General features: G+C 42.5%; 2 protein-coding genes across 3 annotated transcripts in view; both read right to left on the bottom strand.

Moving 5' to 3' along the window:
* The window catches only part of LOC310875104 (metalloproteinase inhibitor 2-like), a 43,515-nt gene extending 42,279 nt beyond the window's left edge, over positions 1 to 1,236 (bottom strand). The window contains exon 1 of the mRNA XM_083788175.1: positions 550 to 1,236. Within this exon, the coding sequence (XP_083644301.1) occupies positions 550 to 679 (130 nt within the window). The 5' untranslated portion in view covers positions 680 to 1,236. The remainder of the gene's footprint in view (positions 1 to 549) is intronic.
* Positions 1,237 to 6,451: 5,215 nt separating this feature from the next.
* Positions 6,452 to 24,682, bottom strand: sfxn2 (sideroflexin 2). Of its 2 annotated transcripts, XM_083788104.1 has the most exons (13): positions 24,623 to 24,682; positions 20,369 to 20,651; positions 20,021 to 20,144; positions 19,471 to 19,517; positions 17,323 to 17,421; positions 15,956 to 16,031; positions 15,279 to 15,364; positions 9,465 to 9,525; positions 8,732 to 8,798; positions 8,559 to 8,608; positions 7,578 to 7,627; positions 7,296 to 7,343; positions 6,452 to 6,714 (listed from the first exon to the last, which is right to left on the bottom strand). In XM_083788104.1, exons 2-13 carry the CDS (start codon positions 20,515 to 20,517, stop codon positions 6,615 to 6,617), a joined length of 957 nt encoding a protein of 318 aa, XP_083644230.1. In that variant the 5' UTR covers positions 20,518 to 20,651; positions 24,623 to 24,682; the 3' UTR covers positions 6,452 to 6,614. The 2 variants fall into 2 exon arrangements, with proteins under 2 accessions (XP_083644230.1, XP_083644229.1); XM_083788103.1 differs by lacking the exon at positions 19,471 to 19,517 and having other exon boundaries at positions 19,974 to 20,144.
* Positions 24,683 to 25,202: the final 520 nt, after the last annotated feature.

The raw sequence follows: 25,202 nt of genomic DNA on the forward strand, positions 1-25,202 counted from the left end.
CTTACATACATTTTGTTTTGATTGTATTGCTGCATTGATGGAATTGTGCATTTTGTTTTGGCAATGTATACGTATGTTTTCTCATGCCAATAAAGCAGTTTGAATATTTTTTTTAATTGTGTGTGTGTGTGTGTGGGGGGGGGGGGGGGGGGGTCCCCAGTAAAAATGAGGAACAAATTAAGTCCCCTCTTTTTGACTATTCATTCACTATTCATCATTATCTATACTTTCCAACCAATGTTGAAAATAAATAATTTTAGTCCACAGCTAATTGGGTACAGAGCCAAAAAATAGCATAGGTCATAGGCTATCAAAGGGGGAGGGGGGGGGGGCATGACATTGAAAATGTTTGAGAATTAAGTGACTATAGGGGAAATAAAATAAATACTACGTCACACGGAATAAAAGCAGAGTAAACGCTGCCAGTGCCAGACAGCCAGCCCCAACAACAAGACAAGAGTGAGTTTGTGTATATATATATCTGCTATTCTTATAGATTCTTCTCCCTTTATATGAATAATGATTAGTTTTTGTGTTTTTAATACTCACCTACATCTGCGTTGCAGAACGCCTGTTGCGGATGCACGGGGGCGCAGCTGCAGGCTTCCGTCAGCTCATCCACCCTCCACAGGACCAGCAGCACCAGCGTGCACAGCGCGTGCACCCAAAAGAAGCCCATCTTTATATAAATGTGCGTGTGTTGTCCCGTTCCTGGATTATTATTAGAATCTCTTCTCTGGTTAAAAAATGGAACAAATAAATGCGTCGCAGTAGCACTCTCTCTCTCTCTCTCTCTGGGTCCAAGTAGTGTGTGTGTTGGATGTCTCTCTATCTCTCTCTCTCCGGTTATGGCAGTTATAAGAATGTCAACAATCTTAACGGCTGCGTTTTTTTTTTTTTTAGAAGAGATGATCTTTTCAGCTGCTGTTCCGTTTTAATGATCGGCTGATGTTTACACAGCCAGCCAGCCAGCCAACACTGCAGGAATACCTACAAAAAAACCCTGAGCTATTATAATTTTCTCTAGGACGAAATTAGAAATGACGTATATACGTCGTCTAGCTGTACCTTATTAAAAAAAAAAGAAGAAGATGCGACGAAATGACGTATAGTCTTGTTGCCGTTCTGAAAGGCCCGTTCGTCCAGCGGTGTGACTGTCCTGTCTGTCTGGAAGTATAACGGGACCGCCTGTTGTTATTTTCTGGGACCCAAAAGAGAGGCGGTTTTATAATAAAGCTGCTCCCCCGTCCCGACTGACTGACTGACTGACTGACTCCTCCCATTACCAGTCCCACTGTGGGACTGTGTTGGAGAGGACTCGGCCGGCAGGAGGCGCTAAAAACACCCCCAGTTGGTCTGTGTCTCATTATAGCAGGACAGTGGTTCTCTCAACCTCTTCAGGCTGGAAGGAAGTTAGGAACCCCCAAAATAATCACATTGTTCACTGTTTAATTAAGCATGTTCTAATCAGGTATGCTTTACTTAAAGGACATCTTTCAAATATTATAATTATTATATATATATATATATTTTTGGGAATGTTTTAAGCTTAAAACATTCACTCTAGAGCAGGGGAGTGCAACTTTGACGATGGAGAGGGCCACTATATTTACACACTCACTCCAGAAGGCCACATTGCATATTACGGTTATAGCAAAAAAGAAAGTTGATCTACAAGCTCAAAACTTTGGAGCTTGTAGAGCGGCTTTTTTTTGCTATTTTTTTTTTTTTTATTGGAATCCTGAAAAGCAATTTTTTTATTTAATTTCAAATGCATTTAATTATAGTTATGTTTCAATAATACTCATTAAGCTACCAATCTATCACTATTCTGGCATTCACCCGAGGGCCACATGTGGCCCTCGGGTGAGTTACCATTTCAGTCAAGTTTATACTCTAGTCTAGAGCATAAACTTAGACTGAAATGGTAATTTTGTGTTATTCTAGTCCAGTAATATAACGATCATCTTATTACTGTTAGCACAGTCTTTGTGGATCATACTGTACTGTCTGTACTATGCCACAACATTTCACTGCTTTTACCCAGAATAAAACCCTCTTGAATCTTCTCAAAGCCCAGTGTTGATTTCGTCGACTGAAACTAAAATGTTAGGAAGGGACTAGTGGACAATAAGAGATCCAGTATAAGTCATTTTACACTTGGTTGCATGCTGAAAATAGCAGATCTACAAGCTCACAACACTTGAGCTTGCTATTTTCAGCAAGTGTAAAATCAGTCATTACGACGGCATTAAGGCCCGCCAAAATACATGTTAGTCAACTAAATCAACTGTAGATTTAGTCGAACACCAAAACACTCCAGGTGACTAAAACTAAATGAAAATTATTCAAGAGACTATGACTAAAACTAAAACCTAAATGTGCTGCCAAAAGCAACACTGCTTGAATCTTTGAATCGTTTTGTGAGTTTGTGACCATTAATTAAGCACATTTAATTACAGGCAGAATGCAGCAGCAACTGGCAAAAAGTCAAGCTCAAAAGTTTATTCCAGCATCATAACATTGTGTATTATTATTGTAGAACGTCATCATCATCACAGCATCATGTTCTAACTTGTCAAACCTTGGGAGGCCATTCGACCTCGTGAAAGCCTCCATTCTGCCTGAAGAGGGCAGTATCTCTCCATCTTTCTCCAGCCTATAGAAGGCTATTTACATATGTCACAAATTCCTTCTTGAGACTTTGAAATTAATGATTTCAAACTGATCAAACTTATTTAGTTTTATTTTAAGGACCCCCACTTTGGTATTCTTTAGACCGCGGACCCCAACAACTCTCAGATAGTATACAAATGGGCCCATGTTTTGGCTACATTTGTACGCTGTCAAAGTTACAGATTATAGAGCTATATTAGGTTCCTAACTATTATGCAGGGGGCCCCCTTAGAACCTCCTCAAGGACCCCCACTTTGAGAACTACGTTTGTTACATAAAACATTGCTTCAACAACCATAATTATGTCTTGTTTCACAGTAAACTCATGATCTGCTGAAACAGTAATGACTGCAGCAGCAACGGGCCCTGTGGCCGGGTGGCCCCGTCACTTACAGTATATTAATAAGAAACAGTAATGACTGCAGCAGCAACGGGCCCTCTGGCCCCGTCACTTAATAAGAAGGCACTGGTTTGTAAAATGGAGACTACGTCATCATCATAGGCGTGAACATAACGCATAACACAAAAAAAAAGAGACACAGAAAGGAAAGGAACGGCCCAGGCCGTAGCGTAACGGTCTGGGCACCGGACTGGTAATCCAGTCGCAGTGTGCCGCGGGTTCGACTCCCGGACCTGACACGGCCTTTACTGCATGTCATCCCCCCATCTCTCTCCCGTTTCCTGTCGGCCTACTGTCTGTCCCTTCAAAAATCAATAAAAGGCGTAAGCCGCAAAAAAAGAAAAAAAGGAAAAAAAGAAAGGAAAGGAACTACTATGAGTAGTATGTTTACCCAGGGTAACTGGACTAAGCTCAAGAACGTGTTTACAGCCAGGCCCTGCTCATAGAACATTTCCTGGTAGGGGTTCAATGCCTTGTCCAAGGGCACTTCAGCGGTGGTCATTTGAACGTGCCGGTCCGGGGATACGAACTAGCGACCTTCCGATATCAAGACCGCTCCGCAAACCGTTCGGCCACCGCTGCCCCGGCCTACAGAACAATATGAACGAATGTTTCGCGGCATAGCAGGAGTCCTAGCCGTCTAGAAGAGTCCGTTTGTGTCTGTGTGTATTCAGAGCTAAAGTACTCAAACGGCTGGACTGAAGCACCGCCACATGTCCTTAAACATCCACCCTGCTGGAAAACCCACACAATTGAGTGACTTTATTTTTTTCCTTTTGAAACTTGCACCAAGTATGAGCGGGGTACATACTTAGTTTAGAGTGACTAGTCATTGGTTAGACATGGGTTAAGGTTAGGTTTAGGTGTGCTGCCCCGTGGGAGGTTAGGTTTAGGGTGAGGGTTTGAGATAGGTTGTAGTTACTAATGACTGGTCTAACCAATGACTAGTCCAAACCAAAAACTGTCTAAACTAAGTGCTGCACCCGTATGAGCGGTCTCCACAGTCCTACTCCATCACTCCTAAGGCTGCACTCACACCACACGCAGAAGACAGACATGCAACAAGGTTGTGTCATCAAACCATGTGACTCCCATTGGAAATGCATTGAGGCGGCCATAACACACAGAAGACACAAGTGTGTCTTTTAGGTGTGAATGGAAAACAAGCTGGTGAAGTTGAGCTCAAACCAGGATGACTATACGGGATGGACCAGAACAGCACCGGCCCATCCTGGGCTGAAGGTCCACAAGCTCCAGAACTAACTCCTCAACCCGTCCCATCCTGGGCTGAAGGTCCACAAGCTCCAGAACTAACTCCTCAACCCGTCCCATCCTGGGCTGAAGGTCCACAAGCTCCAGAACCAACTCCTCAAAGAATACTTCAACCCACCTGAACCGCATCATGCACTGTTTGGACCCACAGAGAGCCTCCCAGCCTAGCAGAGATATTTCACACCAACAAACCTCGCTTCTACAAGAGGACCGGCTCTGCTGTGTGGCACTCTCTCCGCCAATGGGAAAATAAGCAAGACCCTTTTTAAAAACAGTCTGGTACACTCTTCCTCCTCCTCCTCATTTTACAGGTGGATCTTTGTTACAACACCACACTTTCACTCCCAAAGCAGACCGTTTGTTTTTTTCGTTTCCGATCCGATCCCGATACTACAATTTCTGTGTTAGCCGATACCGAATACCGATACCAGGGAATAATATTTATAATAATACAAAAAGAAAAAATATCTTATTTAGAAGTCCACCGACCGGGAATAGTGTTTATAGCTATATACCTGTTGTTGTGTTTATAGCAGACTCCTCATTAAAATGTGCACTTGGAGTTTGGGCAACTCCAAAGCAAACTCCACATGATGCCCCAACATTTCATTTACCTGCTATAGTGTCAACCCCTTACCCCCTGTGGCGGAGCTGTGGTTAGACTGGCATATTCACCGATACCGATATGACCCGATATGACCAAATAAGGGCCAATCCGATACTTTACTGGCATTTAACTCTGTCCTAGACCGGTCACTTCTGCAAGCATCCTGGAATGCGGGAAGTGACCTCTCTCAACCCCAACCTGTGAAAGGGTCACCAGGTTTCCCCCAGATGGAGAGAAGATCTTTACTTGTCACCGTCGTACTCCCTCCCTTCCCTGTTCTTCTCCTTGGGTATTTCTCATGTACTTTAGATTGTTATCCTTTTAATATTTTACTTCAAATAACTTTGGAGTGGCCCCGGAAATAATTCCCCATAGGCTTTTCAAAAGGTAAAGACGTTTACGCCGCCGGCTCGTGAAGAAACATGACAACAAACAATGTTTTTTTGGCCGATCAAATAATTAGAAAAAAGATTAAAAAAAGGCAGGGTACAAACCCTTTTTGTTTCGTTATGCCTATGGGAGAAATTAATGGGGAATTATTCTGGGCCTGGGTTGTTCTGAAAGGGGGGCGGGACTGCGATGCTCCATAGATATAAAGGGTATGCACGTGACATCATCCTACCTGGAAGTTATGCAGGAACGCCCACTGAGTGGCAACAAACTACTTTCTGGCCTTGACAGACAGAAAAGCCCAGATTACATTAAACCATGTTAAACTCACCAACATTGCAGCTGAACGAAAAGCTTGAATTATCCTCTTTCTATCTGCAACGAGTGCTTCCAAACTCCAACACTCATCATGCTGCTCAATGTTTTGCCACTCAGTCTAGATGAGAGGGGGGGGGGGCGTGTCCTGATGGGAAAATCATGCATGTGCATACTCTCTATTATAACCAAGACACCTCATTGGTTCATTGGAGCGACCCGTATCACAGGCAGGTGCAGAGAAAGGCACGCTGCCACTCAGTGACTACTGGCCAATCACAGGCAGCGCGTCTTTTCCCCCGGGACTTGCCCATTGGCCCTCTGGAGCGGCCCCACCGAACGTGCACTTCTGTGCGGGAAGCTTGGCTTCCCTGAAATGGCGCCTGGGATAGAAGACAGGCGCCCGAAGGAGGCGTCTAGACCTTTCTACGTCTATGGAGGCCATTATTTACTCTCCCCCACCCCACCCCCAATAACAGCCCATCAATCTAAAAAGTAGGACTTAATAATTGATGAACCCATTCTGACCTGAGATCAGATTCATACGAGTTTTCCACTGGACACACACTGGTCTGATGAACCCATTCTGACCTGAGATCAGATTCTAAAAATGTCAGTCGTTCTTCGATTTTTCAAAAATAGCAGACCTACAAGCTCGTATCGCGCCACTCGGTGGCGCGATATGAGCTTGTAGATCTGCTATTTTTCAATAACTAAAGCATAACATGATGCCAACACCAAAATGGGTGCCCGGTCAGAATGGGTTAATAATTGATTAATGAATTAATTAATCTTATCCACAACCTAAAATATACAGTATATGTCTATATAGAAAAAGGAAAAAAAAATATGTAACAATTTCACAATGTCTCCCAACAATTAAAAACAACAGAAAGGAGCATTTCCATGAGGTTTGGCATGCAGAGGGCAGACATGAGGCTGATGGAGCAACAATCAGAGGCCTTTGTTGAAGTAGACTTCTTGGACGCTCTCTCCGTACCGAGACAAGATGGAGTCTCTCAACTCTGGCTCCAGACTAGACACCGCCATGGAGCTGTGGGTGGAGAGAGAGACATTAGAAGTTACTAGACACCACCATGGAGCTGTGGGTGGAGAGAGAGACATTAGAAGTTACTAGACACCGCCATGGAGCTGTGGGTGGAGACAGAGAGACATTAGAAGTTACTAGACACCGCCATGGAGCTGTGGGTGGAGACAGAGAGACATTAGAAGTTACTAGACACCGCCATGGAGCTGTGGGTGGAGACAGAGAGACATTAGAAGTTACTAGACACCGCCATGGAGCTGTGGGTGGAGACAGAGAGACATTAGAAGTTACTAGACACCGCCATGGAGCTGTGGGTGGAGACAGAGAGACATTAGAAGTTACTAGACACCGCCATGGAGCTGTGGGTGGAGACAGAGAGACATTAGAAGTTACTAGACACCTCCACTAGCTTAAAGAGTGCTGGGTCGCGCCCTGAAAATAGCTGATCTACAGCTTTTCAACGTGTCACGCTGCGACGCTTTGTGAGCTTGTAGATCAGCTATTTTTGTCCTAAAGTGCCCCCTTAGCCACTGTAACACTCCCTACATGTGAGGGAATCAAAGTATTCTGACAGTCAGACTCCTTACCATCTCTGAGGGAACAGCGAGCAGGCGGCAGGCACCATGAACACCAGGCTGGAGAATACACGCACACGCACGCGCACACGCACACGCACACACACACACACACACACACACACACACACACACACACACACACACACACACACACACACACACACACACACACACACACACACACACACACACACACACACACACACACACAGTATAAACTGGAATCTTTGAAAGGCAATCTAAACATGGTGATGAATGTGGAGACGAGTACGTCATTCAAAAGCAACTTACAACACTCCCACCAGCATCACTTGAATTGGTCCATGTAGATATGTGATCCTCTGACAGACACAGACACACACACACACACACACACACACAGACACACACACACACACACACACATTATCTACACACAGAAATGCACATTATCTGCACATTCACATTCAGGACGGGAACATCCTTTGGGTGTTTTAAGCATCATGTCATATTTTAGCTATTTTATTTAATCGTGAAAATGAGGCACAAATCTTTTAATATATATTCTTTCAGAGGGTTTTTAAGTCATATCTTTGCTTCTGGGGGGGGGGGGGGGGGGGGGGGTCCCTGGAACAACATATTTTCAGATGGGGGTTCACAGCCAAATACAGATAATTCTGGGAGTCGTTGACGTGAAAAAGGTTGAGCTCCACTGACAAAGAAACATGTTTTTTTCAGAAAGCTGTCATGATTTAGAAGACATTTCTTACATTTCGACGTCAGGCCTAAAATTGGGTTAATAAAGGCGAGGAGCGAGCACAGGGCTGAGACACTCCACTGGAATGATGTCATTTCATTATGTCAGCACAGACGGCGACATCTCTACCCAAGTCCTGATGTCACTCGCTCATCCGTAGAAGTTTCATTTTAACCCATTCTGACCTGAGATCAGATTCATACGAGGTTTCCGCCGGACACACACTGGTCTGATGAACCCATTCTGACCTGAGATCAGATTCTAAAAATGTCAGTCGCTCTTAGATTTTTCAAAAATAGCAGACCTACAAGCTCGTATCGCGCCACTCGGTGGCGCGATATGAGCTTGTAGATCTGCTATTTTTCAATAGCTAAAGCATAACATGATGCTGACACCAAAATGGGTGCCCGGTCAGAATGGGTTAAACATTGTCAATAAACATTTATCAAAAATCGGCAGTACAAGTACAAGGAAAGCATGAGAACTTATAAGCAAAGGCTGTGCAAAGCACACGAAAATACATGTGAACGTCTCACCTGCATAAACTTATATTTCTCCATCCGTTGCATCATAATGGGAAGGAAAACTGGGGAAGGAATGAGGGAAGGAGATGAACAGATTGATTAATACTTCGTTAATATCTCCAACAGCCACAGGATCGATCTTATGATACATGCTGCGATGATAAAATAGGATGAATTCTTCCTACTCATGCCGGGCGCAGCCATCGTGATCCGAGAGATGACCACTTGAGTGATGCCCTTAGCCGCTGCTTTCTGCAGAGGAAACAAAATACATTTTGAGGATTTAAATAAATGCTTATTATGGATGTATTTCTGCTTATTATTAGACAGTACAATAAAGACAAAGTGTGAGTGTATGGGCGGATGTAATGCACACTGTACGGCATTTTGAAAGGGGCACCATTTACCGTTTGCCCGAGAGAGATTCACACCCAAAATACTGTTTTAGCAGCACAAACCCTCCTGTGCCAGGACGTAATATTAAGTTTTTATAAAAAATAAAATAATAATAACTTTTCTCTGGCACCCGCACAACACTTTCTGAATGAATGAATCTTTATTTTCGGGTCTTGTCGTTAAGACCCATCCCTTACGGGGTTATAAAACACCAACAACATAAATAAACAATATCACGTTCACTTCCCACACAGAAGTTACACCAAGTATTTGGTAAAAACCAAAAACAGAACAGAAATAAGCTAAAACATTAAAAATATATACATTTTCTTTGTCCGTATGTCTCTATATATTCTGCTAATGCAAATATCTTCTGTTCAAAAATCCATCTCAGTCGCTGAATGTGTAAACATGTACCCACCTTTAAGCTATGGGAGCCCAAGTGGCTGAGTCACGATGGCATCCACCCTTACAAACATGATTTTAAAAGTCACTAACCCCATTATATTTAAGCTTGCTTACCTTAGATTGGCCCAATGTATTGCCATTCTCATCCGTCACAGCAATGCCATGCAGGATCTCCCTGAAGACAGACGCCAGAACGGAGTTAGACATGAAAAGAGGACAGTCGTTTTCTCTCATTGATATTAGCTTCTAATTTGTTTCTTTTTTGAGGGGCGCTAGCCCCCCCCCCCCCTATAGAGCGTTGCAGTCCCGCCCCCTACCAGGGCCCAGGAAATGATTCTCTGTTAATTTTCCTCATAGGCATTTCAAAAAGTATTTATTTAAAGGTATATTCAGTGATTTCACTTAATTCAAATATCACTTATTGTTTTGTTTTGTTGTGATAATCCTCCCTACTATAGAGTGTGCTGGCCATATAAGGAGTTCCTCCCTGTCCCCAGTTAACCCCTGGGGGTCAAAAAACCTTAGGTTTCGTTTTTGACTCTCTATCCTGATTGGACGAAAGGCTGGGTCCCACAGCCAAAAACGAAACCTAAGGTTTTTTGAGTGAAATCACTGAATATACCTTTAAAGACGTTTACGCCGCGGAATCAGATTAGCTTTATCAAGCAAAAAAAAGGAGGGAAAAAAGCACATGAAACTCTGATTGGTAAGCTTATGCTTTAGCTATTGAAAAATAGCAGATCTACAAGCTCATAGCGCGCCACCGAGTGGCGAGCTACGAGCTTGTAGGTCTGCTATTTATTTATTTTTAATCGTGAAAATGTGGCACAAATCTTTTAATATTATATTCTTTCAGAAGACTTTTTATTTATTTCGACGTCAGGCCTAAATGGGATTAAACTTCAAGCTGAAGCTCGAGCTTGTAGATCTGCTATTTTCAGCATGCAGCCAAGTGTAAAATGACTTATAGTGGATCTCTTGTCCACTAGTCCCTTCCTAACATTTTAGTCTAGTTTTTATTTTTTTGACGGAATTGTCAATATATTTAGTTTTTAGTCTTAGTTTTTAGCTTAGTTTTAATTTAGTTACCATTTATCTCTGCAGTGAGAGTAGTCGACGAACATCTTTTTTGTCATAGTATTAGTCGACGAAAACAACACTGATACTGTAGTTTTATGATTAGGTTGAAGGAGTCCAAAAATGAAATCTGACTTAAACCCTTTTGGTGTTTTAACCCATTTTGGACTGAAGAAAAATACTTCTAAATCCTAATAGTTTTCTGATAAACCCATGTTTCTATGTCAGTGGTGCTCAACCTTTTTCATGTCAAGGACCCCCAGAATTATCTCTATTGGGCCACACGGACCCCCATCTCAATATATGCAGTTCAAGGGACCCCCCCAGAACGAGATATTTTAGTTGAAAATGTTCGCTCTGAAATATCTATTCAAAGATTTGAGGCACATTTTCACTATTTTTCAAAAATAGCAGACCTACAAGCTCATTGTAGATCTGCTATTTTTCAATAGCTAAATTATAACATAATGTTTAAAAAGCCCAAAATGGGTTAAGCATTATGTTATACTGCCGAGTGTGACCGTGGATCAGGCCTCTTCATGGAGCCCACCAGAAGTGTGACCCGGACCCGGCCTCACAGAGCTCGACCTGGACCAGATGTGGACCAGACCCCTCCACGGAGCCCACCTGTCTATTTCTGTCTATCTTTGCTTCATGACGAGGTTCCTGGAACAACATATTTTCAGATGGCTTATTACAGTTTTTGAATCTGATCTCAGGTCAGAATGGGTCAGTCAGACCAGTGTGTGTCCAGTGGAAACCTCGTATGAATCTGATCTCAGGTCAGAATGGGTTAATAAAGCGCTGACTGTAGCCATGAGGAACTCACTGTTGTCTCATCATAATCTATAATCTATATTAAAGCGCTGACTGTAGCCATGAGGAACTCACTGTAACACAGCCTATAATAAAGCTCTGACTGTAGCCATGAGGAACTCACTGTAACACAGACTATAATAAAGCGCTGACTGTAGCCATGAGGAACTCACTGTAACACAGCCTATAATAAAGCCCTGACTGTAGCCATGAGGAACTCACTGTAACACAGCCTATAATAAAACACTGACTGAAGCCATGAGGAACTCACTGTAACACAGCCTATAATAAAACACTGACTGAAGCCATGAGGAACTCACTGTAACACAGCCTATAATAAAACACTGACTGAAGCCATGATGAACTCACTGTAACACAGCCTATAATAAAGCTCTGACTGTAGCCATGAGGAACTCACTGTAACACAGCCTATAATAAAGCTCTGACTGAAGCCATGAGGAACTCACTGTAACACAGCCTATAATAAAGCCCTGACTGAAGCCATGAGGAACTCACTGTAACACAGCCTATAATAAAGAAACTGACTGTAGCCATGAGGAACTCACTGTAACACAGCCTATAATAAAGCTCTGACTGAAGCCATGAGGAACTCACTGTAACACAGCCTATAATAAAGCTCTGACTGAAGCCATGAGGAACTCACTGTAACACAGCCTATAATAAAGCTCTGACTGTAGCCATGAGGAACTCACTGTAACACAGACTATAATAAAGCTCTGACTGAAGCCATGAGGAACTCACTGTAACACAGACTATAATAAAGCCCTGACTGTAGCCATGAGGAACTCACTGTAACACAGACTTTAACCCATTCTGACCTGAAATCAGATTCATACGAGTTTTCCACTGGACACACACTGGTCTGATTAACCCATTCTGACCTGAGATCAGATTCTAAAAATGTCAGTCGTTCTTCGATTAAAAAAAAAATAGCAGACCTACAAGCTCGTATCCCGCCACTCGGTGGCTGTAACACAGCCTATAATAAAGCTCTGACTGAAGCCATGAGGAACTCACTGTAACACAGACTATAACTAGAACTGCACTCTGTCGAGTGCATACTTGCTTGTTGCACACTAGTAGGCCATAAATGGCCAACTAGTGCGCAAGCAGAGCGCGCATGTAATGTTTTCGCCCGCTGTAAACTGTCAAATCTCAGTATCTCTGTGAACGAACGTTTGAAATGATTAATGTTTAGATGTAATTATTTGCTACCTACTATACATGTAAACATTTAGTATTAAGTATGATTCTAGTTTCTATCTATATAAGAAATACTGTTTTATTGTTGTAGATATATTCTGGATCCCTTTTTTGTTTTTCAGAGACAAATAAATCATTTATATGTGTTGAAAAAAAAGGTATATAAACTGAATTAAAATATGTTATACAGTATACTTTTTCTGTAAACGGTGGAATCTCAATATCTCTGTGAAGGAACATTTGAAATGTGTAATTATTAGGTGTAACTATTTACTACCTATCTAATTTATGTATGTAAACGCCTATAAAAAAAAGTATATAACTGTATAAAGTGTGTAGTTGTAAGTTGATTAGCGGTATTCTGTGGTCACTTTGGTCCAAAAACCGTGACAGCTGTTCCGCCATTTCAGGACCCCCCCAGAAAAACATCAAATCTGTGCCCGTATTGCTGGACCAATGATGACGAAATGACCATATTTCTTACGTCATCATACTATATACATAATCAGTAAAAATAAAATACCAAATTGTGCCTGATCTGCTGGGACCAGAATACGTGGTGTGTATGTGTATGACTAGCTCTAAATGATGACGTAAGAAATATATATAGTATATAGGCATACTATATATGTATACATATATACTCCATACTCTATACTGTATAAAGTGTGTAGTTGTAAGTTGATTAGCGGTATTCTGTGGTCACTTTGGTCCAAAAACCGTGACAGCTGTTCTGCCATTTGAGGCTTATGCAGAAAAACATCAAATCTGTGCCCGTATTGCTGGATCAATGATGACGAAATGACCATATTTCTTACGTCATCATTTAGAGCTAGTCATACACGTATTTCTTACGTTATCATTTAGAGCTAGTCATACATCAAATCTGTACCCATATTGCTGGACCAATGATGACGAAATGACCATATTTCTTACATACACACCACGTACTCTAGTCCCAGCAGATCAGGCACAATTTGGTAAATAACTTTTTTATTGATTATGTATATAGTATACGTATGACTAGCTCTAAATGATGACGTAAGAAATATATATAGTATATATATAGTATACTGTATAAAGTGTGTAGTTGTAAGTTGATTAGCGGTATTCTGTGGTCACTTTGGTCCAAAAACCGTGACAGCCGTTCCGCCATTTCAGGACCCCCCCAGAAAAACATCAAATCTGTGCCCGTATTGCTGGACCAATGATGACGAAATGACCATATTTCTTACGTCATCATTTAGAGCTAATCATACACGTATTTCTTACGTCATCATTTAGAGCTAGTCATACACATACACACACATTTGAGGCTTACGCAGAAAAACATCAAATCTGTGTCCGTATTGCTGGATCAATGATGACGAAATGACCATATTTCTTACGTCATCATTTAGAGCTAGTCATACACGTATTTCTTACGTCATCATTTAGAGCTAGTCATACATCAAATCTGTGCCCGTATTGCTGGACCAATGATGACGAAATGACCATATTTCTTACATACACACCACGTACTCTGGTCCCAGCAGATCAGGCACAATTTGGTAAATTATTTTTTATTGATTATGTATATAGTATACGTATGACTAGCTCTAAATGATGACGTAAGAAATATATATAGTATATATATAGTATATAGGCATATACTATATATGTATACATATATACTCTATACTCTATACTGTATAAAGTGTGTAGTTGTAAGTTGATTAGCGGTATTCTGTGGTCACTTTGGTCCAAAAACCGTGACAGCCGTTCCGCCATTTCAGGACCCCCCCAGAAAAACATCAAATCTGTGCCCGTATTGCTGGACCAATGATGACGAAATGACCATATTTCTTACGTCATCATTTAGAGCTAGTCATACACATACGTGTATGACTAGCTCTAAATGATGACGTAAGAAATACGTGTATGACTAGCTCTAAATGATGACGTAAGAAATATGGTCATTTCGTCATCATTGGTCCAGCAATACGGGCACAGATTTTATGTTTTTCTGGGGGGGTCCTGAAATGGCGGAACGGCTGTCACGACAAATGGACCAGGCCGATCACATTACTTGCACGCTCTGCTTGCGCAAGTAATAAAGCTCTGACTGTAGCCATGAGGAACTCACTGTAACACAGCCTATAATAAAGCCCTGACTGAAGCCATGAGGAACTCACTGTAACACAGCCTATAATAAAGCTCTGACTGTAGCCATGAGGAACTCACTGTAACACAGCCTATAATAAAGCACTGACTGAAGCCATGAGGAACTCACTGTAACACAGCCTATAATAAAACACTGACTGAAGCCATGAGGAACTCACTGTAACACAGCCTATAATAAAACACTGACTGAAGCCATGAGGAACTCACTGTAACACAGCCTATAATAAAGCACTGACTGTAGCCATGAGGAACTCACTGTAACACAGCCTATAATAAAGCTCTGACTGTAGCCATGAGGAACTCACTGTAACACAGCCTATAATAAAGCCCTGACTGAAGCCATGAGGAACTCACTGTAACACAGCCTATAATAAAGCTCTGACTGTAGCCATGAGGAACTCACTGTAACACAGCCTATAATAAAGCCCTGACTGTAGCCATGAGGAACTCACTGTAACACAGCCTATAATAAAGCCCTGACTGTAGCCATGAGGAACTCACTGTAACACAGCCTATAATAAAGCCCTGACTGAAGCCATGAGGAACTCACTGTAACACAGACTATAATAAAGCCCTGACTGTAGCCATGAGGAACTCACTGTAACACAGACTATAATAAAGCGCTGACTGTAGCCATGAGGGACTCACTGTTGTCTCATCATTGGAATGTTGACGCAGTTGGCGGACGCTACCGCTGCGAAGGGGACCCAGCGCGCCACCAGGGGGGGGGCTTTCTGCAAGACACAGAGAAAACATGAGCTAAATAGTTTGACAAATATTTGATCAATAGATATAGAGGAAATATTATGAACAGATAATACACATGTTTTAACTCATTTAGGCCCCCCCCCCCCCCCCCCCATCTGAAAATATGTTGTTCCGGGGACCTCCCCAGAAGCAAAGATTTGAGTTAAAATGTTCACTCTGTAATAATATATATTCAAAGATTTACGATTATCTTTTTAGCTATAAAAAAAAAGCAGTTGTTTTACAGACGGGGTAAAAACCCCCTTTTTTTTTTTTTTTAAGATATTTTTTTGCGGCTTACGCCTTTATTGATTTTTTAAGGGATAGAAAGTAGGCTGACAGGAAACGGGAGAGAGATGGGGGGATGACATGCGGTAAAGGCCGTGTCGGGTCCGGGAGTCGAACAAGCGGCACACCGCGACTGGATCACCAGTCCGGTGCCCAGACCGTTACGCTACGGCCTGGGCAAAAGCCCCCTTTGATGTCTATGTGTGCACGTCCCTGTGTGTGTGTGTGTGTGTGTGTGCGTGCGTGCGTGTGTGTGTGTGTGTGTGTGTGCGTGCGTGCGTGAGTTTTACCTTTGTGTACAGATTAAGTGCCACTGCTGTTGCTAAGGCCGTGCTGGTTGCAGTAGCATACGCTACTCCGATCTGCCTACGATGAAAGAAATGATTCAAAAATACTTCCAACCGTTTGAGGTTTTTTTTCTTCTAAATAATGACCTACTTGATCATACTACAGCGTCACACAAAAAGCATCAAAAGTAGCAGATCTACAAGCTCAAAATGTGGCGCGAAGCGACACGTTTTGAGCTTGTTGATCTTCTACTTTTAAATTTGAATCATTCAATTCATATCACATGAAAGCAGGGAATCATAGCTTCAAATTGACATATTGGTTGTTCAGTTTGACCCACCAGTTTTGGAGATATTGCTTATAGAGTAATGTCTAGCAGAGAAACAGCGAGTTGAGAAAACAGGCCTGGAAGGTTCACTTCTGTGGACTCTAACATTTACACCTAGCGACATGTTTAAGCATTTATTTCATATTTACATGTCTTCTGTGGACTCTAACATTTACACCTAGCGACATGTTTAAGCATTTATTTCATATTTACATGTCTTCTGTGGTCTCTAACATTACACCTATAGCTACATGTTTAAGCATTTATTTCATATTAACATGTCTTCTGTGGACTCTAACATTACACCTAGCGACATGTTTAAGCATTTATTTCATATTTACATGTCTTCTGTGGACTCTAACATTACACCTAGCGACATGTTTAAGCATTTATTTCATATTTACATGTCTTCTGTGGACTCTAACATTACACCTAGCGACATGTTTAAGCATTTATTTCATATTTACATGTCTTCTGTGGACTCTAACATTACACCTAGCGACATGTTTAAGCATTTATTTCATATTTACATGTCTTCTGTGGTCGATTTCAGCTCTGACACTTATTTCAGACATGCTCTAGTGTGTGAAGAGTCTGCCTGTGCTATTAACTCATTTTGGATAAAATATACATAAATTCAATTCAATTCTTTTTTTCTGGAAAAACTATAAATAAATCTATATCAGTAGTTCTCAATATTTCATGTCAAGAACCCCAAGAAAAGATATGTATTTGGCCGCCGACCCCCATGTGAAAATATGTCATTCCAGGGACCTCCCCTTCAGAAGCAAAGATTTGAGTTAAAAACGTTCGATCTGAAAGAATATATATTCAAGGAATGCGCCACATTTTCACGATCTTTTCAAAAATGAGCTTGTAGATCTGCTATTTTTCAATAGCTAAAGTATAACATAATGCTTTAAAACACCATAACGGGTTAATAAATGGGGTTTTTACTTGGGCGTGATGGGAGTTGTAGTTCACCAGAGTGGAACTTACTTGGGCGTGATGGGAGTTGTAGTTCACCAGAGTGGAACTTACTTGGGCGTGATGGGAGAGGCAGCGTTGCGGTTGGTGTAGTTCACCAGAGCATTGAAGGACTGGTTGACCCACTGCCAGAACACCACCGCTGGGACGGTCCTAACACACACACACACACACACACACACACACACACACACACACACACACACACACACACACACACACACACACACACACACACACACACACACACACACACATGGAAGATAGTGTGAGGTAGGGTTGGGGGATTTTTCGGGAGTTTAATTCTTTCAACGGACAATGGCTGGAAACAACAGCAAAATGTTCATGTTGGCTGCTTTGAATTAAGCAATATTACACGAGAGGGTGTGGTTTAACGTGATTATTGCCACGACAGTGATGCGGTCAGGAACGAGACTAGGGTGGCCAGACGCCCGGTTTCACGCCGGACAGTCCGGTTTTAGACCCACCTGTCCTCCTCCCACCTCATCCTCTGGCCGGACCATAGACTGTAAAAAATATGGACAAAGCGTTCCCCGGGTCTAACATGGATGTAAAATGAAGCCTGTTATTCCTGCACTGTAAGTCGCCATCTTTCTAGATCCGTTTGGGCCCAGCTGGCCATTGGCTGGCTCCGTTTGGGCCCAGCTGGCCATTGGCTGCCCAGACAACGAGGCAGGACTTCCCCCCTTCTTCTCCGTTGGTTTTTATTTTGACTCGAGTGGGTGGGGACTCCCGATCATAGACTGTAACGGTAGCCACGCCCCTCAGAACATACGCGACTTTATGGTAATTTATTTTATAAATGGGACCATAATTTTCCAAAAAGAATATTATGACATTAGAAATGAGACTTTAAACTAGTGACTGGAAGCAGAAAGTATTCATGACCATGTTTATTAAGGTAATACAGTCTAGGTGAAGTTGGGCCCAAATACATGGACTTCTATGGGGCTATGGGTTTTTCTGGGTCCAGTGACAGCGCCACAACAGGCCATTATATGAACTTTCAGGAGTTTCAGGCTTCACAAAATATCTGTCTGACTGCCCCCCTGGGCCGGACACATACTTGTCAGTTTTTTTGTGATATACAGTGCTTGTGTCATTTACTGTCATTTACGTCGTCTGCCTGGGTATTAAAATATCCGCAGCGCTGCTCAGCGAGCCGGCCACACTGTCTTAAAAAGAGAGAGGCGAGTGTTGCCATGTCCGCTTAATTATAAGCGACTTTGGGCTTGTTTTATATAATAGGCTACTAAGCCTAGTCAGGCTTCTTTTGGACTTGTTTTCATAGACATGATTGCTTGGTTCTCTTCCAAAACCTGGCAACACTGCCAGTGGGATGGTCGGTTTGTTTGTTGTGCTCTCACAATCACTTTAGTATAGTTAATGCAGAGATAAATAAACCAAATATGGCGAAATGAAAAACTACATTTAATGAGCAATGGAGCAAGGAACTCGACATCATAAAGAAAGGGAGGCTAAAGCACTGTGAACATATAGGCTACTGGCATCATTCTTTGTCCCACACCGATGACCATAAAACTGTATAAAAAAACCCCACAAGAAAGAGATTAAACATAACACATATCTAAACATGAAATAAAATAAATTGATTATAAAATGAATGGCCTTTGTGGTACCCTATAATTTAAAAAGGTTAATTTAATTAGCAAATATATGTTCTCTGTGGACATAATGCTGGAGATGATGGTGGTGAAAATCAGGTGCAATAGTAGTAGTAATAATATTAATATCTGGGGGGGGGGGGGATCTGGGAAGGGGGGGGGGGGGGGGGGGGTCGGGGGAGCGAGCCCCGCAAAAGTGTCCTCCTTTCTGAGGTCTTGCAGGTGGCCACCCTAAACGAGACGTAGTCGAGTTCCGCAAGCATAGACCACACCCTCGAGTGTAATATTGCAACAGTTACCCTTAAAACTAAGAAAATCGATGAAAACAATATATATTTTTAATGACAGATGTAGTCACATAACCACAAATGTCCCAAGAAACTAGCTAGCCTATAGCCACCGAGTTTGCTAGCACTCTGGGAAAACAGAGCAGCTGAATTCTTTGTTTTGATTAGGTGGTGAATGGTGCTGGTTTGATCCACAGCTAGAAGCCGTTTCAACCAATCAGATTGCTTCCTCGAAACGACCCGTTGTATAATGGTGTATATACACATACCGGTAGAACTGCAGCATGAACCCAGTGATGGCCATGCCTCCCGGGACCTGGAAGGACATAACCTGACGCTGCCAGATGAGGGCGGTATTGGGTAACCATGTTCCCCAACACAGCCTTCATCTGGGATCTCTCAGGGAGTTGAGCTGACAAAAATCCGTTCCGTACCGGACCAATCAGCGTGAGCTAAGGGCGGGATATGTGCAAAACCGGATGTGAAGCTATCTAGACACGTCAATATGATTGGTTGTGTTTGCACGCCCACACGGTGAAAGACAGACGGTCCCATCCAATCATCTACCAAGTATGTACCAAGTAAAAAAGGAACAGCCCCGTCATCGAATTTGCTTCCGCGATTCCAGATCCCAATAAGCTGTGAAACAAATTTGTGTAGCAAGCTTCTTGGATCTGGCAGCGTCAGGTTAGGAAGGACATACATACCGGTAGAACTGCAGCATGAACCCAGTGATGGCCATTCCTCCCGGGACCTGGAAGGACATACATACCGGTAGAACTGCAGCATGAACCCAGTGATGGCCATTCCTCCCGGGACCTGGAAGGACATGCGTCCGATGAGGTTCATGCGGTCTCCGGTGTCCGGGTGGAACGCCGAGTCGTACAGCTTCTTAGCGTAGTGGAGCTGTTCCTCTGAGGTGCCCGGGGGGAGGGAGCCCGCCCTGCACACACACACACACACACACACACACACACAGCACACAACACAACAAGTGAAAAAAGGTAGTCTACGAACATTTTTCATCTTTCATCTTTAGTCGACGAAAACAACACTGGTGTCTGTTGTACCTGCAGCTCTCCACCAGGGCTTTGGCCTCGTCCAGGCGCTGGGCTGTGTGTGTGTGTGTGTGTGCGTGTGTGTGTGTGTGTGTGTGTGTGTGTGTACCTGCAGCTCTCCACCAGAGCCTTGGCCTGGTCCAGGCGCTGGTCAGACAGGGCCACGGTCCTCCAGTCGGTGATGTTGGCAAAGTGTTTGAGCCGGCCCATGAACGTGTTCTGGTCCCATCGCGGTGCGTCGATGTCAAACGGACTCATAATGTCCTTTTACAGTCTCAATAATACGATAATAATGAAGCTCGATATATATACGGTTACGGTACAGTCGAGAGAGAGTCCAGGCCTCGGAAGCTAGCCTCGGTTAAGTCCTGCTCAACTGCTATGGTCCCCGCCTGAAACAAAAACAAAACAAAACAAAACAAAAGCAAAGTTATGCCAGTATTACAAATACAACAAAGAGGCGTTGGCGGTGTTGGAACTGGTGAAAGAAAAGGAAATTCTTTAGCGGAATTGTAATCACTTTGTAATTGTAATCACTGACGCAAGGTGGTATCGGAATTCTTTGAGGAATGGCATGTCCCCCTCTAGCGATAAACCTAACTAATCCCCTGCCTCTGCTGTCCCTGGTTCACCCCCTTATCTAACCAGTCTAGCCTGGTTAGAAGCCCATACACATTTAATAGATCTCTAACTAGAGAGGCCTCTGGGAAAACTAGCACCTTTTAACTCGCCCATATCTATAGGCTGGCTGTGTGCGTGTGTGTGTGTGTGTGTGTGTGTGTGTGTGTGTGTGTGTGTGTGTGTGTGTGTGTGTGTGTGTTTGTGTGTGTGTGTGTGTGTGTGTGTGTATGTGCGTGCGTGCATATCAGATTGTGAGTGCAACGTCTAAGAATTTAGGCTAAAAGTTGCGACACAATAAAACACACAAAAGGCCCCTCGTGGGACCCTGTCCGTCCCACCCGGCCACATTCTCAAGGGGGAAATTAGCCTTACATATTATATCATCTACCAGTTTTAATAGCCCCACACGGGCTCACAAGCAGCTTGATCTGATCCCAGACCACGGCATTCCTTTAAAACATAATAAATATCCCCAAAGAAAGGAACAGCAGCTGGCCTGGCTGGGCTAGTGCAAAATAAACGCAACAAACAGTCTGTTGCTACATTTATTTAGCAGTGAATGGAAGTATCCTCCTGACCAGTCTGTCCATCGGACGGTGATCGGACGATTTTCACTCCAAATGACTCGATCGGTGATCCTTTACAGTATATTGTTTAAGTGGTATAAAGGTCAATCAGATCTATAGTGTTCATTTTGCATCTTTGTGATAGGCCAAACCCTAAACATTCTCCCCGCAACGCACGCACGCACGCAGATCTGCTATTTTCAGCATGCAATGTAACCAATTGTAAAATGACTTATAATGGATCTCTTGTACACTAGTAGTCCCTTCCTAACATTTTAGTTTAGTTTTTAATTTGTTGACAATATATTTAGTCATAATTTTAGTAATCGTGGCTTAGTTTTTATTTAGTTTTTATCAGTGAAAAAAGGTAGTGGATGAACATTTTTTTGTCATAGTTTTAGTCGACGAAAACAACACTACAACACAACTGTCCATTTGGTTCCACTTGCAAATGTACATACTGTAAGGATAAGGATATGCTATGTGTATTTATATATCTCTGCTGTCGGGAGGAAACCTCATAACTTAAAAATGTTTTTCATTTTTCAGGAAATAAAGAAAACCTTATATTTTTTAAAACAAAGCAATGCAGCCTCATCAAAGTTGGTGGTGTCTTTTATATATTGTCCATTACTTCCATGAGAGGGGGAGAGGTGGTGGAGTTAGTTGCTTTAGCAGACATTTTGAGGGTCCAATGGAGTTAAGAGGTTTCGTCCAAAGCACTTTTGACTACTTTCCATTGGTTCAATATTTTCGAAACAACACACAGACGTAAAAGGGTGTTCAATAGCACTCAATAATGGAGTTATGAGTTTCCCTCCCGACAGCAAAGATATGTAGAATTAGATAGATATCTTTCTCTCTTTGCTCTCCAATGATGTCAGATCAGGTGAAAGAATATGGAATGAGATCAGGATCAGGAGGTTCAGTCTATACTCTAGACCAAGCTTGAACCTTGGCCTGGCATGGCCTGGTTTGGCCTGGTTTGGCCTGGCCGGGCTGGGCTGGGCTGGGCTGGCTGATACCGGGTTGTTGGGTGCAGCTGCATGTATGCCGGGGCTGCGGTTTGTTTACAAAGGCCTGGTCAAGGTCTGTGGCAGCATAGAGGGAAAACACTGGACACAAGCCAGCTGTGTAAAAGAAATGCCCCTTATAGAGTCAACTTAACCCATTTTGGACTGATGGCATTTACGAAAAGGCTTCTAAATCCTAATAGTTTTCTGATAAACCCATGTTTCTATGTCAGTTGTGGACCCCCAGAATTATCTCTATTGGGCCACGGACCCTCATCTCAAAATGTGTTGTTCCAGGGACCCCCCCAGAAGCAAATATTTTAGTTAAAAATGTTCGCTCTGAAATATATATTCAAAAGATTTGCACCACATTTTCACGACTTTTCAAAAATAGCAGACCTACAGTACAAGCTCATAGTGTGCTATGAGCTTGTAGATCTGCTATTTTTCAATAGCTAAAGCATAACGTTAACGCTTAAAAACACCAAAGGGGGTTCCCACCCAAAATGGGGTTAAAGACATTATGATGATTATTAACAGGTTTATGATTAACTAATGTGAGTGGATGAATATGCAAAAATATTAATTAAATTACTATTGGGTTAAAAGGGTGTGGGAGGGAGGGGAGGGAGGGTTATATGGTGACGAGGAGGAGTATAGCCTCCTCCTAGAAATAGAAAGATTAGGTTACACGCTTTGCAGAATGAGGGGCTGTTCTTTTAATCATGATATAAGTCCCAAAAGCTTGACAAACTGGATCTCTAGAACAGGGGTAGACAACCTTAGGCACAGGGGAGGGTGATCACTGGCACACACACTGACATTAATTCATTTTATAATATTAAGTCTCCTCACATCAGCGTGCAAATTACATCCTGCACATAATTCTACATTCATTCAAACTCTGAACTCTGACTTGGGAGGGAGTCTGGGAGATAGTGGGTACTATTAAAGGAGAATTCCATGCTAGAAGGCTTTCTTACCTTTATTTGTAGTTGTTACGTCCCCACCAAAGAGGCCCAGGTGTTATTTCGTGCAAAAGTGCATTATTGGCTATTTCCCCTACCATAAGCCCTCAATGAATTGCATTGTATTGCATTGAATTGAATGGTGTTATGCCAATTTGCTTATTTCCATCGCTCAAAAATCAATATTTTTTTGTATATATCCTCTCTTCATAATGTAAATAGTATTTTGTCGTGAATATGGGAATCAAAATCTGTTGGAAATATCTGTGTATTGATGTGGTCGTGTCATAATAAGATGTAATGTTGATATAATGGCACACCGACTATCAAGAAAATAAAAGCATGGCACATGACCCCTGCTCTAGAACACAACACACACAGTCACGCGTTCTTCAACACAAAGGAAGAACAGAAGTAATGTGGTAATCCTACTGTAGGAGGCATGTTTGTAATGCATGCATATTAATAACACGCTGTAGGACTCCTATACAGTATGTTACCGCTATGCATGCACACATGGGATGCCCTGACCTGACAAATGTAAGATCACCTGGATTACCTGGACCGCTCATTTGGGGGTCCCGTGATTATTATATTCTTTTAAATGGGGGGGGGGGGGTCCCCAGATGACAGTGAAGTGACCATTTAAAGACCATTTTAATTGGCCAAATTGTCGAATAATATATATTTTTTAAATGTATTTTTGGGGGGGAAATAGGCAATCTACAAGCTCCCAACGCCTCGCATTGCGAGCTTGTAGATCTGAACACAGTATTTATCGAACTATAATAGGGGGGTCCTAACTTAGGGTCCTAATCATTCATGAATGTGATTATATTTGGGGGTCCCTCCCAGGCTGCTCTGGTCTACAGTATGGGTGGCATGGCTGCTGGCATCATAATCATCCACCTTGCAGCAACAAGTCAAGTATTGTGGATTCTTTCTGTCCTCACATCACATCCACTCGGATCAAAAACTGTGTCAGACATTTATTTAAACATTGCTCTCTTGGCACTATAGGCTAGTCGACACAAGAACACTGTGTGATGCAACAACTTACAAGCCAAGTTACTCGTGGCCGCTGTGTGTGTGTGTGGCTGCAACAACATTATGAAATTACATTGTAAACCATGCATTTATGGATATAATATTGGACAAGCCAATTGCATGTGAAACAAAGGAAGTAAATACATACCTTTGGGGGGTTGCTCGACCAGTATACAGTGGAGATAAAGCCTGTCAAGTTACAATAATATCACATTTGGCCGTGGTGGTGTGGCACTATACTACACCGCGTCACCAGCACTGCTGCCAGATCTGGCGAGAGAAACAAGCCAACCGAAAATGAGTATTATTTGTAAGTCTCTTTATTGTTATGATGAATTGAACATTGTAAACAAGTGTAATAGTAATACTTTATGGTGTTGTGACGTCCACAGTTAACAGTTTAGTATTGAGTTGTGCTTGAAATGTACTGTCATTCTCCAAACTGTCAATCAATCAATCAAACCGAGCCAACAAGAATCCCTTGACTCCTTCAAAACCGCTCTCAAAGGGCACCTACAATCCACCACCCACCCCTTATTTCCCCTCACTGAGACTGAGTCACTGTATATGTTTTCCACCCCCCCCCCCCCCTTTTTACCCCCTCTATGATGATTTCCTCTTTTTGGCTATATAGAAGTGTATATTTATACGTCTCTAAATGTTATGATGAATTGAAAATGGTGGACCCTATTGTAAACAAGTGTCGTCCACAGTTAACAGTGTTGTGT

The sequence above is a fragment of the Protomyctophum parallelum genome (assembly GCF_964188405.1).
Source record: "Protomyctophum parallelum genome assembly, chromosome: 17".
NCBI classification, from domain to species: Eukaryota; Metazoa; Chordata; class Actinopteri; order Myctophiformes; family Myctophidae; genus Protomyctophum; species Protomyctophum parallelum.

Coding starts and splice junctions, on each gene's coding strand:
- sfxn2 (XM_083788104.1), bottom strand. CDS start 20,517: ATGAGTCCGTTTGACATCGACGCACCGCGATGGGACCAGAACACGTTC. Junction 15,365..15,955: donor CACTTAATCTGTACACAAAG/GTAAAACTCACG, acceptor TGTGTCTTGCAG/AAAGCCCCCCCCCTGGTGGC. Junction 8,799..9,464: donor ATACATTGGGCCAATCTAAG/GTAAGCAAGCTT, acceptor TTTCCTCTGCAG/AAAGCAGCGGCTAAGGGCAT.